The sequence below is a fragment of the Dioscorea cayenensis genome, chromosome 17 (genome assembly GCF_009730915.1).
Source record: "Dioscorea cayenensis subsp. rotundata cultivar TDr96_F1 chromosome 17, TDr96_F1_v2_PseudoChromosome.rev07_lg8_w22 25.fasta, whole genome shotgun sequence".
Classification (NCBI taxonomy): Eukaryota; Viridiplantae; Streptophyta; class Magnoliopsida; order Dioscoreales; family Dioscoreaceae; genus Dioscorea; species Dioscorea cayenensis.
The window spans coordinates 16,803,704-16,818,514 of record NC_052487.1 but is presented as its reverse complement, the minus strand read 5'-3'; the positions used below and the strand labels follow the sequence as shown (position 1 = coordinate 16,818,514).

The window sequence follows — 14,811 nt, the reverse complement described above, 5'->3', positions numbered from 1 at the left end:
ATTATGTATACATATAATTGAGTTCAAGTTCGAGTATAAAAATATCTATAATTAAACCCAGTTTGTTAGCCTTTTATTAAGCTTAATCAAACGAGCTCGAATGGCTCAATTTTGTATCGAGTTGAGCTCGAATTACAAAAACAAAACTTGATTGAGTTCGAGCCGAGTATTGAGCAGTGAGTTTTCAACCGAGGACGAGCTCGAGTAACTTGCTGCTTGGTTTGAACTCGATCGATTACACCCGTAATCAAATGAAGTTGTTAAATTCATGATTTGAGTGAGGGTTGAGCCTTAATGAAGTATATCGGTTGGTATATAAATTTCAATCCCCTTGTGAATGTTTGCAATTCTGACCTCAAACTTAACCCTATTGTACCTATTAGAAATCAGTTCACAAATGATTTATTGCAAAACAAATGCTTCCATATGCTTCATTGGAGATCATAGGCAATCAATAAAACTATCATTATTAGTCTGATTATTATCAAAAAATTTCATAGAACCCAAGATCTGAAAATTTCACTTCAAAATTAGAGGGGATTAATTAAAGTAGAGAAGTATTATAGTACCTTGCTAACTTATAAGCTCATAGAAATAAAGAAAACTCATAAGGTTACCCACGATTAAGTAATCTATTGGTATCCAAGTCCTCATTAGAACCTTTTACAAATTGTGAGAGTTTGAATCACGATTGAGTACATATTTTCTGGGATTATAATGATTGTGTGTTGGTGGTACCAGCACTCACATGTGCATGGTTCCCACCTCCATTTATTCAGTCAAGATTATGCACATTTTTTATTTTTTTAGCGGCCTATCTGCTGATGTTGACAGAAAAAAATTTTAAAAAAAAACCTCATAAGGTTGGGCCAAGATGGGGAAAAACAAAGATTAGAATTTCCACATGAAGACCACGTTAGATATTCTAGAAAGGGACTAATGAGAAGCCAAAGACTGTCATGCATGACATGTTGTTCCAATGTTTGATGGACGACATCGTTTGAGCATCGATTCTATCTTCTTGGCCACCTTTAAACCCTTCTTTGAAATCCTCGTGAGCTAAAAATGACTCCATATTACTTATTTTATTGTGAGGTTTTTTATGACTATAAATTTCAAAATATTATATGAACTTGGAGTAAATATGCTATATAGTTATGTTGCAAAGAAGCGATTATTATTTTCAAAAAAGTTATCCTATGATTTGACATACTATTTCAAAGATACGTGTCATAGTTTTAACAATATTGGTACAATACATAATACTACAAATAACTATTTTTTTAAGTCTTTAATTGAATAAATTAAATGTAAATTTCAAAACTATAATATCTTGATAAAGTGAATAAAATGATCTTATATTATAATTATTAAAGCTTGCCCCAATAAAATAAAAATATATACTATAGTTAACTCATGAATGAAAACCACATTCAATTATATATTTATTATGCTAGTGTTCACACCTCATGATTAGAACTTATAATGTAGTTTGTGTAATAAAAGAAATTTCCATTTGATGAATGGGGATTGGAGCAGTACCCAGTAGCAAGTCAATAGCAAACTCAAACTCTCGATCTAGAGGCAATCCAGGAATGTCCTCAGGAAATACATCCTCCAACTCCTGGACAATGGGGACATCCTTCAAGCTTGGTCCAACAATTCTTGTATCCATTATATCGGCCAGGTATGCTTCACATCTTTTACGCAATAATTTCCTTGCTTTCACAGAAGATTTCACACACCTAGAAAGATCCTTCCTTTCATCCTCATGCACAATACTAGATCCATGAGAGCTCTGCAGGGTCATTTCTTTCCTGAAGCAGTCAAGGGCAGCTTTATGCCTATTCAACCAGTCCATCCCGAGAATGGCATCAAAATCTCGCATCTCCAGTGGAATCAAATCCGCCTCAAAGTATATACCCTTCACCTTGATAGGACATCCTCGGAAAACTACCTCTCTAGCAATCTCTTCGCCCAGGGGCATTTGGATCACCATGTCACAGCCTAAAGGAGAAACTATTCTATAGGCATGACATGTATGCATGCTAACAAAAGATCTCTCGGAACTTGAGTCTATCAAAACATATGCATCATGCTGAAAGATGAATACAGTACCTATAATCACGTTGTGTCTGTCATCGGCTTCCTCGTTGATCATGGCAAAAACTCTGGTCTGAGAACAGGTATGTGGTCGTTGTGTTTCACTTTGTGGAATATTACTAGCAGCAACTGATATAGTTGGGGCAACTAGTGCAGACCCAGTAGATTGTACACTCTTCATCTAACTCTGTCATCTGGTAGGGGAAGGTGCTGACCCTAGTGCTTTAGTGCCTAACTCTGGACATGCTGACTTAAGGTGGCCTGCCTGCCCACACTGGTAGCATCTGCGTGGCTCACGGCATGGACCAAAATGAAATCTATTGCAGTTTCGGCATCTGGGAACATTTCCAGTTGATTTTCCTCTAAAACTGCCACTCATAAATGTGATGCCCTTCTGACTGCCCACTTTCCCGGACAGAGGTTTAACTGAGCTAGATCCTGTAAAATTTATAGAGGTGCCCTCACTCTTGTTGCGCTTGGATGCACTCAAAAAATCTGAGTTTCTTCTCTTGAGTACATTCCCACGAAGGTGCTTACCTTCAATGAAAAATTTCTCAGCCCTCAAGGCTAACTGAACTACTTCCTTCAGTAACTTGGACAAAGTTTAGCTCTGACTGATCTTGTTATCTTCTATCAGTACTTGTTGAACTGAAAGAATTGGGGGGTGGTAACATAGATACTGTCTCAATATGGGGCTGTCCCCCAAACAGACTCCAATAACCAAGGAAGTTACGGTATTGCTGGTATGTCGGCTGACAACCTTGGGCATCCCAATATGCCTTAAAGACTTGAAGCACTTCCGGGGGTGGTGCTACTCCTGGAGTTGCAATATTAGGCTCAGGGTCTGGGACACCGGGAGCATACACTGATGCAGCCACAGCAAGCTCATGTCCTGAACTGACCACTTGCCTAGGGGAAGAAAGAAGTTGGACAAGAGGAGGTTCCTCAAAAGAAATATCAACTCCTCGATGCGCACGTGGACGTTGTGCTGGCATTCTAGCTGAAAGAAACAAGAAAAACAAATTCCAAACTTAACTCCTATATGCATTTACGCTAAATGCAAATCAGTAATTGGATCCACTAATTAGTAGCAAAATCAACAGATATTGGATTCGGACTAAGATCATCCTAAACCTCTAGCTCTGATACCACTAAAATTGTCACACCCCGACCCTAGCCGGGCACGTGGCAATCGCCACGACAACAACGAGTGGACCCTACAGCATCCTACCTCCTAGTCATTATAAGGCTAAAAATAAACCTACTATAACAACTTACTTAAGAGGGAGACAACCTCCACTACAGAACCAGCCAGGGTTCCAAATACAACCATAAAGTACAACTACAATAACAATACACAAAAGTCAAGTCTAGTGGATCCATAAAATTTACATGCACACTACAAACTAGCCTAGATAAGAAGAAAAGGTCGATCAGTCTACTGCTTGCCCAGCATAATCCAGTCCAACATCGCAGCTTGAGAAAGAAGAACGGAGAGGACTGAGTTACAGATGTTACTCAGTGAGTGGTGACATCATAGATACAATAGAGTAGTAAAGCATTCCAAATAGTAATTACCACAATAATAAGAATATATAAAAGGAGTTCCAAGTATTCAACAGATTAACAGATAACAAAATGATTTAGTAAATAGTACAGGTAAGTAACATTTTCCAACACATTGAGCACCGCTCAAAATAAATGCTGGCCTAAGTTAATCATGGTCACGACTAGCTACGGGACCACCAAGGTGTTTTAAGACTTTTAAAATTCAAAAATGCTGCCTTCCTTGGTATTGGCCACTGAGATCCCCATGTGATGACCCCGGGTTTCTCACATATAAGAAACCCCTATCAATGGCTCCACGCACCTCTTGACCAGGGTAAACTCAGGGTTGACCATGGAACCCCACACTACAGTATCGAATTGAACTCCGTTGTCACTATCAAAATCCAAATGCCACAATGCAAATCTTTCCAATTCCAACTAGAGGAATCAAGCATATGATGTGTAAATACGGAAATATACATTTATCCATATTCCATTTGCATGTAAAATACATTTACATGTAAACATGTTTCTTTCAAAATAAATACGCATAAGTATACTAGAATCATTTTGCCAAATAACTCATTGCTCAAAATACCTCTATATATATCGAATGAAATCTGATCCATCATCAAATTTACGTTATAAAACACATAAAGAAATACTCTAATACTCTTATTAAATCTATGCAATTACGAATTTAACCACTCATTGAACCAGTTGTCTAGCCTTGAGATGCCCTCAAAGGTCGGCAATTTCCTTCCCCTGGGAGGAAGGTTCGCCACCTAGAGTCAAACAAAGAATCCAAGAACCAATGAACACAAGAATAGAAACTAAAATGCATGCAAATGCAAGGTTACATGTCGAACATGTAACTCTAGGGTTTTAGGGGAAGATGACGTCATTTCGGACCCAAACGACCTCAAATCAAAGTAAAACTAGTTCCAATGAATTCCAAGGAAGAAGGGCTTCGATTTGGACCAAAGAAATATAAGAAAAGGCCAAGGGTTTTTTTAGTGCTACAATAATTTCGGAATTGCTACAGTAAAACCGGCCTTTGTTTCAATGTTTCTCATTGATTTACAACACCAAAACACAAAATTTCTTGACAAACATACCCACAAATGAATATCAACAACATTGGCTTCGATTTGAGCCCAAAAACAACTAAAAACTAAGATTTATTTCTAGGGTTTCAAAGATTTCAAAAACAAGAAAAATACGAAGAAAATATGAACAAAAAAAACATTGGATCGAAGCCATACCGCACTCAAGAGCTTGGGAGGAAGGAGTTTGATGCTTTAATTCGAAGAAAAAGCTCGTCAACAACTTTTTTTTTCGAAACTTTGTGATCGGCTGAAGAAGAGAAAGGAAATGAAAGCAAAGAAGAAAGAAAAGATGAGGGAAAGAAGCCAGCCTCGTTGCTTCTTATCCCTTTAATTTTCAAAAAATTTTTTTAAGGAAAAGGAGAAAATTACCAAAATGCCCTTATAAATGAAAATAGAATGAAAAAGGATCTAAAAGACCATTTTGCCCCTGGTTTTCTGCTGGTTTTCACACACAACCTACTGTGCACTCATGCAAGGATGCCACTAGTGCAAAATGACCATTTTACCCAAAGGATAGAGGTCAAAAATTGGGACAGGGTACCACAGTTGGTACCAGAGCTTCGTTCGTCCTTGGAGGAGAGATGACACCTAGGCGTGAGCAGAACCTTCAAGACATCTATGAGCGCGATCAGATTAATCAAATGGAGCAGAGATTGGTACAATTAATAGATCAACGATTTGAGGGCATGATGGATATGATGACCCAAAGGATAGCGGCGATGATGAATAACCAGGTACCAAATGTTACCCAAACTAATGTTTGTTTTAGTGAGGAGGTAACTCAATATAGGAGAGGTCTTGAGGAGTACTATCAGAGGAGATGGGAGACGGGAATGCACACTGAAATTCCAGAATTCCATGGAGGTCTACAACTAGAGGAGTTTCTCGGTTGGTTGATGATTGTGGAGGAGATCTTGGAGTTCAAAGGCGTGCCAGAAGATAAGCGCGTGTCTTTAGTGGCTACCAGACTTCGGAACAGAGCCACTGCATGGTGGCAGTAACTGAAGCTAACTTGGAACCGGTTGGGAAAGCCAAACTTCTATACCTAGGAGAAGATGAAGATACATCTACTCGCGCAATTCTTTTCTTATAACTTGAGGCAAGATACCAAGTCAGTGGATTATTACACCACAAAGGGAATGATGCGGGGCGTATTAAGGTGTTAGCATGTGCTTTTCTGGAAAAATGAGACAAGTCCTAATAGGGTATTTTGGTAATTTTCCAAGTGGTAGAGTTTTGGTGTTTTGAGGGTCCCACTTGATGGAAAATGTGTCAACGAGCACAATTCACAAGCTTTGCTTGTGAGTCACGCCAATTTTTGGCGAATTTAATCATCTTGTCCTCGAAAACAAGGATTTTGCCCTTTTAAGGGAAGATTTGATTTGATTATATCTTTGGCTACAAATCTGAGATTTATACGTCGTTTTGGGCGTTTGCTTTATTTTGTTAAGTATTTTATTTTCCTGCTGTAAATTGAAAACTTGTCGTTTTTGGCAAATTTTTTGCAATTTGTCTCCTTTTTAATGTTATTTTATAATTTTTCTTTGGTTTTATTGTAAGCCCTTGGGCTAAGTTGAATAGTTGATTTTGATGAAATAAAAGTGTTTTTTTTCCTCTAAATCCTTGGGTATTCTTAGACTAAACATGGTTTAGGTATCTTACTTTACTATTGACTTGGGCATTCTCAGACTAAACAAGTCTTCAACCTTATCCCGCTGCTTCAGATACCCACACACTCAAACTTTAGGTTTTCTTCACGCTTCCTAAATGGGTAACTCATATCAGCCAATCAACCACGATGCCCCTCATTAAACTAGTTTGTGGAGACCGTTTAAGAGAGGGGATTGTTTGATGCTCTGATGTAGAGGTATGATGAGCGCATTGGAAAAATTAGGATTGGTGAAAGCTTACTAAGCTTCAAAACTGAAAGATGTGGTTCTCATTCTTGCTCTCCCCTGCGATGGAGATATGGGGGATTTCAAGAAAAATAAAACACAATCAGATTTCAAAGAAAATACCTCTCCAAAACCTATGAAAGAAACATGGATTCTATTAAAACAACATTTCTCCAACTTGTTCTGAAGAAAAGTGCATAAGAGGAAAAATTTGTCAAGCTCCTAATGCTATACCTTATGGGAATCATGTTGTTCCTGAACACATCTTGTTCAGTGCTAAATTAGATTGTAGACCACGTCCAAGACCTACACTAGACTCTATATGTGGGTGCAGGCGGTGTACAGGTGGCTTATGGAGGATGTCCCATAGATAGCCATCCAAGTATAGACAAGGTGTTTAGGGCACAAGACCAACACCAGTTATCTGAGAGGGTGCATAATGGCATTGAACATATAGTTTTACAAGGTAACCAGTATTGGGAAGAATATGAGGTTTAATTAGGAGGACACCAAGGATACAATGTCACAGGAAGAACGGTTTCAGAAAGCAAGCATCCCTGGTTCCCATACTTACACCACTCAAGAGCAAAGAGATCTTTAACCCGCTACTGTCTATTTTTAAATTTTTGTTTATGTATACATGTTTATGTGTGTTACATTTAGCTACATTTAAGATTTTGCGTTTCCGCGTACTTATACACATTTTTGTTTATTGCTATACGTTCCTGCTTATTTCTTTTTGCTTTTGTTTATTATTCCATGTTTCCTCTTCTTCTAAAACGTTAATGTTTATTAACATGAGATGTCGTTTATACTCTAGAGTTGTCACTTAACTTATGATCTTTTCCATGTAACAGCTTTCTAAGCTTGTCCTCAAGCAAGGTTGTATAGGATGCCATAAACTTGCTACTTACAACATGAGCATGTTCTCATCACTAAATTTACACAATTGTTGTTCTAGTCGACCACCTTAAACTGATTTCCATCAGAACTGCCAACCCGAAAGCTCTAGCTTTTGGCCACAATTTCCTCAATCTTCTTATGTATGTGGGGTTTAGGTCGGTTTCCCATTGACGAGAATGCTTGCGGTGATTATACAACATATGCATTAGCTTCAACCTTTACACATGCAGAAAAGATTAGTAATAAGCAAGGGAGAACAACTAATATTAAACAGAAACATAATAGAATAAGTGGGAACAACATATCCTAAACATGAAGTTATAATTTTATATGGAAACACAAACTATTACTTAGAAACACATTATAGTAAATGGAAAACTAGCATAATACATAGAAACCTATGTGATTACATGTAAAGGCAATATGGTAAGTAGAAATGTTAGAAAACTTTGTAAGTTCACCAGCATGAGCACTTATCTTATGAAGTCCACCATGCTTGTTATAGGTAAATGGTGAGCCTCCCTGATTCGTGCATTGAATGACTCTGTAACATTAGAATACAACCCACCCGAATCTCTCCCCCTTGAACAGATAGTTTGACAGATGGGTGATGTCGGATCTCTAAAGTAGCCACCGATGCAAGTTTATTGATGCGGCTAATAGGTCATTCACTACTTTATCATATTCCTTGGCCGCGCATGCATATGCAATTCTAAAAAATATGCACCATCACTCTTCCTTCAATACCTTGCCAAGTCTAGTATTTCTCTCCATAAAACTTTCTTCTAATTGCCGAAGGCAATATGCATGCAGGGATGAAAAGGAAAACCTTTGTGACGGTGTTGACAAGACCCTAAGATTTGTCTGTCACGAATATAATAATCTTCTCATAATCGCCATCCCCGTACAATGCATCCCTGAGCGTGGATAGGAACTACGTTTAGTTAGCATCTATTTCATTGTTAATGATAATGAATGCTACATGGAAAAATCCATTGTTTTCATCTTTACATATTGTATCCAGTAAAGTGCCCCTTATTTCTTAAGCAAGTGGGTCCCTTTAAGGAACAGTAATGGCCTGCAACCCCTTCTGAAGCCAAGAATGCACACACAAAAAGGGGGGAGAGGGAATACATGTCTAAACCACTCACTGTCTTTCTCCACAATCGCAATGATAATCGGGTTCGTGTTAACCACTTTGTTTGCCTGCCAAACAAGAAAATCATAGCTGACTACCTTATTTTCATAGAAAGTAACCCAAGCAACCTCTTTTCCCAACCAAGCCTTCCTATACAGCAGACATACTCAATGCTTACACAATATGTCCCACTGAATACAACAACCCTATACAAGGACCTGTCTTTTAGTATCTGAATGATAAATGAGCTAACCCATTTTTTGGAGGCTTTCAAGTGGGACGTCATACCCATACCATTGTCATATATGTCTGAGGAATGCATTGTCTTGATTCTAAATACCTCTTTATTGCATTCTCTTGATGCGTGGACACACCACTAGCAACCAATCGCATCATATTGGACAGTTATCATCTCCTTATCATTCTTTATAAAGGTAAAGTTAAAATTCCGCTTGATAGTAAAATTTCACAGTGCATCTTTGAAGTGTTAAACATACACAGACTCAATAATCGAGATTTATTGACAAACTTTCATAATGCTCCTAGGATGAAAGGAAACCTACAACCCAAAGCAGATCCTTACTGGGATGAGAATGATATGCTCTCTAAAACTGAATCCTTAATGGCCTAATACAAGTGAGGAAAGACCATGTGGGATCGAAAATATGCATCTTGCATCATGTTGAAGACACCAGATGATATATCGAAGCACAAATATCATATTTGTTTTGTGTGGGTTCTTTCATTCCTAATAGAGGCAAGCCCCTATTATTAATTACCCCAGATTAGAAATCTTAGGAGCCTCCGATTAAGGGCAAAAGTACAGGTAAAGAGACAAGAGAATTTGCGAATTATAAATTTTGTTATTTTTATTATATAAACATATTTATTACATCACTTATATGTATATATATATTTTTATCATTGCTGCTGCCTGTGTCTTGTCACTGCGTTGCTTGCCTTATTGCCGTCTTGAAACATTTCATGACAGCCTTAATTAATTAATAAATAAATAAATAAATATCATTGCCGTTGCCTGTGCCTTGCCACTGCGTCACATGCCTTGCTGTTGTATACGATAGGCGTCTCGTTATCGTTTTGAAATTTTTCATTGCCTTTGGGGTTGAGAATTTTAATCATTGACTAACCCATGGTGCTACTTTGGATCGAAGGAAATGTTGTTCAAATAAAAAAAAATACCGAGCCCGATATATATATATATATATATATATATCCGCACTTATATTGTTTCTCTTATAATGGGCTGGCACTTTGGAATTTATATGAATTCTCATATGCATGGTGATACATTCTGCCTCACACGTATGCATATATATACTTTCTGCATGCATGCTCCTCATCATTCATCATTTTATGTCTTTTTCATAGTGAGCCCACATCTTTTATTTTTTTTATTTATTATTATTATTATTATTTTTTGTTTATTACCCTTTTTTCATGCATGTCTCAGGATTATATAGCATGTTTTCCATCTTATTTTTTCATTTTTTTTTATATATTTTTTATTCCCATTCACGTATGCATGCTTCTTTATTTTTTATTATTTTATTTATTTATTTTCTCATGCACTTATGCATTATTGAAAGGATGGAAACAGTTCTAGCTCCATGATTTATATATATATATATATATATATACTTTTTCATGCATGTGGGCATGCTAATGTTCACAGTTCCATACTATATTTATTTTGATGAAGCTACACGGAATGAGACCAGTTGGGTGATCCAAGTGCAGAGAAGAATGGAGCTCAATAATATGACTTGATGATTTTCTTATTGTAATTGTGAGCCTCTTGGTTTCAAAACGACCTACATGACTAACCCTGTGCAAATATATATCAACAGAATAGAGCATATAATGCTCGTGTAGGTTTCACATTGTACTAGCATCAAACACGGGCAAGAAGAAGGGCCTTCACTTGTCTGGACCAAGCAGCGGGCTGGACCAAAGCACCATCAGCAGACCCAGCCATGGACTGCTCACTCTCAGAAAGCCCTTTTCATAATTGGTCCGTCGTGGAGGGCTCCATGTGCATCCCATAATTTATATATTTTATTTCCATTCCATGCTTTTTTTCTATCTCATGCACATGGGCATACTTTCTCATTCTTCTATTATATTATTATTTTTATTTTTTTTACTCTTTTTTTTCTTTTCTTTTTTTTTGTTGCAATAGAGACAGCGCTATCATCATCTTCATTAGGTTCCGCAGCAGCAACAATGGCCAGTGGCAATGGTGCACAAAAAAATAGCGACGATCGATCGGCATGGCAATAACGATGGTGAACGGCGGCAATATTAACGACGAAACCCGTGCATGCTTGGCGGCATTATCTCGACCACTCAAGCATGCCCGTGAGTGAACAACAATAATTTGTGATGAACGACGATGAGGGGCATGCTTGGCGGCATTATCTCGACCCATCCAAGCATGCCCGGCGGTGAACGACGGTAGCGACAACGAGCAGCGGGCTTCTTTTTTTAAAAAAAAAATATGGGAGAGAAGATAACCTCTTTTTTTTTTCTCCTTTCTTTTTTTTCCCCTTTGCCGATCGCCTCCTTTTAAAAGATTTTTTTATCTTTATCTTCAATCCCAACCCCCTCCCGTAGAATCTTAACCGATAACCTCTTCGCGGAACAAGTCAAAGAGAAAGAGGATAAAAGTAAATTTAAATTTTTGAATTTTTTTTTTTTGAAATTTAATTTATAAAATTTCAAGAGAGGATAAAATCAAGTTTTAAAATTTTAATTATTTTTTTTTCTAAATTTAATAAAATTCAATCTGTCTCGAGGTATGTGTTTAGGAGCCCCAGGATTCGAATTTTCTCACGTTGACACAAGATCTGTTCTCTGGCTACATCGAGATCTGTGCTCTCGGCTGATCTTGCGATTTAAATATTTTAGATTGCCTCGAGATCTGTGCTCTAGGCTGATCTTATAATTTGGATATTTTAGATCACCTCGAGATCTGTGCTCTCGGCTGATCTTGTGATTTAACTATTTTAAATCACCTCGAGATCTGTGCTCTCGGTTGATCTTGTGATTTGGATATTTTAGATCGCCTTGAGATCTGTGCTCTCGGCTGATTTTTAGATTCTAACTTTTTAGATTATCTCGAAAATGTCATCTAGACTTATCTTGAATATATCCAAATATAATGAAATTTATTAATTTGAACCACATGTTGTCCTAATTCGATTATGATTTGACTGTATGTAATTTTTTTTGAAAATGTTTATTCGATCTGAATCAGGATATGCAATTTTTTTACATAAACAAATGCCCCCTTCGTACTTTTCTCACGAAGAATTTTAGTGAGATTGAGTGAGAGAAGTACGAATCTCCAGCCCTTTTTTTTTTAAGGCATCAGCTATTTTATATTGTTGTTAGCTTAATCCGATAAACGGAATGAAATTCAATGTTGTTATAGTCCTTTCCCCTAGCAATGGATATCTCGAGCTTTGCATATAACCTTTGCCATCTTTTATGAATGAGGTCCTTGTATTTGTAAACATTTTTCAGCCAAATTTGGGATGATTTTATAAGCCATTCATCCACTCTATAGCAACTATGGGCGAACAAGGAACTAGACAACATGGTCTTTGGACTCAAAACCTTTATGATGATCAAATGAACTTAAAATCCAATCTTCGTCGTTCATATTAAAGATAAGGACCTTACAAATGACTATAAAAATTTTCACTAAAATTTAATATGATTTGATATAGTGATGCTTGACTTGATGATGAGTTAGCTAGAAAGGAATTTAGACAAATTCTGCCTCAAAGTTGCCAAACTTTTTATGATAGTCATATGAACTCAGAATTTAATCATCACCCTTCACATTGAAGATTAGAACACCTTGATTGTGTAGAAAAAAAAATTCAAAAGGATTGGAGCTTTTTTGACCATCTGATCTTGAGCTAGAATTTGAATATGGTGTGATGACAATCATCAATGAATTTTGTGTTTGATTTGTGATTTTATTTTAATAATGGATGGACTTTGGGCACAATCATAACCATTCACATTAAGCATTATCACGTCTAGAGTCTTTCACCAAAAATTCAGAACGATCCGAATTTTTGGCATGGTCCGATTAACATATTGATCAACATTGAGCGTAGAGAAGTGGTATCTTGCATCATGACTGACATTCCTACTCTCTTCTATAAATCATATAGATTTCAAATCAAATTTCAACCGTCCAGATTGAAGAATAAACACGTATTTATGATTTGAAAGAAATTTCAGGGAAAATCAAAGATAATTTGGTCACCCGATGAAGATCTTGATTGGAGCAACACCATTAAAGAAACTCCTAACCTTAAGATGCATAAGTTTTTTTTCTTGTTTTCTCTGATTGATTTTTTTTTTCTTTTTTTCTTCTTTTTTTTTACTTTTGATTGATTTTTTTCTTTTTTTTTTATTTGATTTGATTTTTCTTCTTTTTTTTATTATTATTTTTTTATTGATTTGCTTTAATTTTTTTTTAACGATTTTTTTCTATTTTTATTTTCATTTATTATTGTTTTTAAAAAAAACACATGGACCAATGTATTTGCCTCAGGAAGCACGCTTAACTGTGCATGACCGGTCTACATGGAGCCGGACGTTCCTTCATAGACAAACACATGTCTCCTTATTTTATTGAACAAATTTTAGTACAAAAGTGAGTTTAATACCGAAATGGCATAAAAATAAATGTTTTGCCTCGAGAAGTACATTTAATTGTACATGACTAGTCAACCCTTGTGAAGGACCAGACGTTCCGTCATATGCAAACATTTTTACATTAAACATAATATTTCTTCAAGAAACGACCATTAATGGGTGGCATCGGTCTTTCTCCATCGGCATCAGTAAGTTGATATGCACCTCCTTCGTAGACGATCTCTACAACATAAGGGCCTTCCCAATTTGCTTTGAATTTGCCCCCGGCCTTTTTGTTGGTGATGATGGGTCTTCTGAGGACAAGGACCATCTCTCCTTTGGTAAAAGTCCGAAAACGAGCCATCTTGTTGTATGCTTGAGACATTTGTGCTTTGTAGACTTCAAGATTTTGTTGAACCCCTAATCTTTTTTCATCAAGAGAGTCCAACTCATCCAAGCGGAGCCGAACATTATCTTCATTAGAAATTTCATTTTGCAATGCCATTCTCAGAGAGGGTATCTGGATTTCGAGAGGCAAGACCGCTTCAGTTCCAAATACCAAAGAATATGGCATGCACTGTTTCGGAGTCTTATAGGTAGTGTGATATGCCCATAGCATCTCCGGGAGTCTTTCATGCCAATCTCTCTTGTTTTTAGACACTGCTTTCTTCAACAGCTTTGAGAGGGTTTTGTTGAATGCTTCTGCCAATCCATTTGCTTTAGCGTTATAGATGAAGGTATATCTCTAATCTATTTTATGATGCTGTGCAAATTTCCCAACCTTGAAGCTTCTAAAAGCTGGGCCGTTGTCTGAAATAATTCTTATTGGAGTCCCAAATCTATATAAGATGTTTTCCCTGAAGAATTTGAGGATATTCTTAGTCTTGACTTCTCTCAGTGGGATTTCTTCTGCCCACCTGGAAAAGTAATCTGTTGCAGCCAATATGAACCAATGTCCCAAAGATGATGGTGGTTCAATAGGACCGATTACATTTGTTCCCCATATCTCAAAGGGTCATGAGGAGGCTGTGGGGTGTAAAGGATTTGGATGTTGATAAATAAAATCTCCATGTATCTGACATAGATGACACTTTCTAGCATAATTGATGCAATCTCCAACCATGGTTGGCCAGTAATATCCCAAGCGCTTGATCTTGAGTCACATCTTAGGTCTGGATTGGTGCGCACCACATATCCCGGAATGCACATCATGCATAACTTCTTGGGCTTCTTCATATGAGAGGCACCGCAGGAGCAGTTGATCATATGACCTGCGGTATAATATATCATTTATGAGGGTGAATCTTAGGGTTCTTCGCTTTATCTGAAGACCTTTTGATTTATCCTCTGGGAGTTTATCATATTTCAAATATTCCATGAACGGTTGCCTCCAATCTTCCTTTGGCATTTTGAGAGTGAAGACTTCCGTATTGCCCCC

At 37.1% G+C, this 14,811-nt stretch overlaps 1 protein-coding gene across 1 annotated transcript; it reads right to left on the bottom strand.

Moving 5' to 3' along the window:
• Positions 1–1,480: 1,480 nt before the first annotated feature.
• Positions 1,481–2,284, bottom strand: LOC120281170. Its single transcript, XM_039288071.1, has one exon. The coding sequence runs from the start codon at positions 2,282–2,284 to the stop codon at positions 1,481–1,483; it is 804 nt and encodes a 267-aa protein (XP_039144005.1).
• Between the last annotated feature and the right edge of the window lie 12,527 nt (positions 2,285–14,811).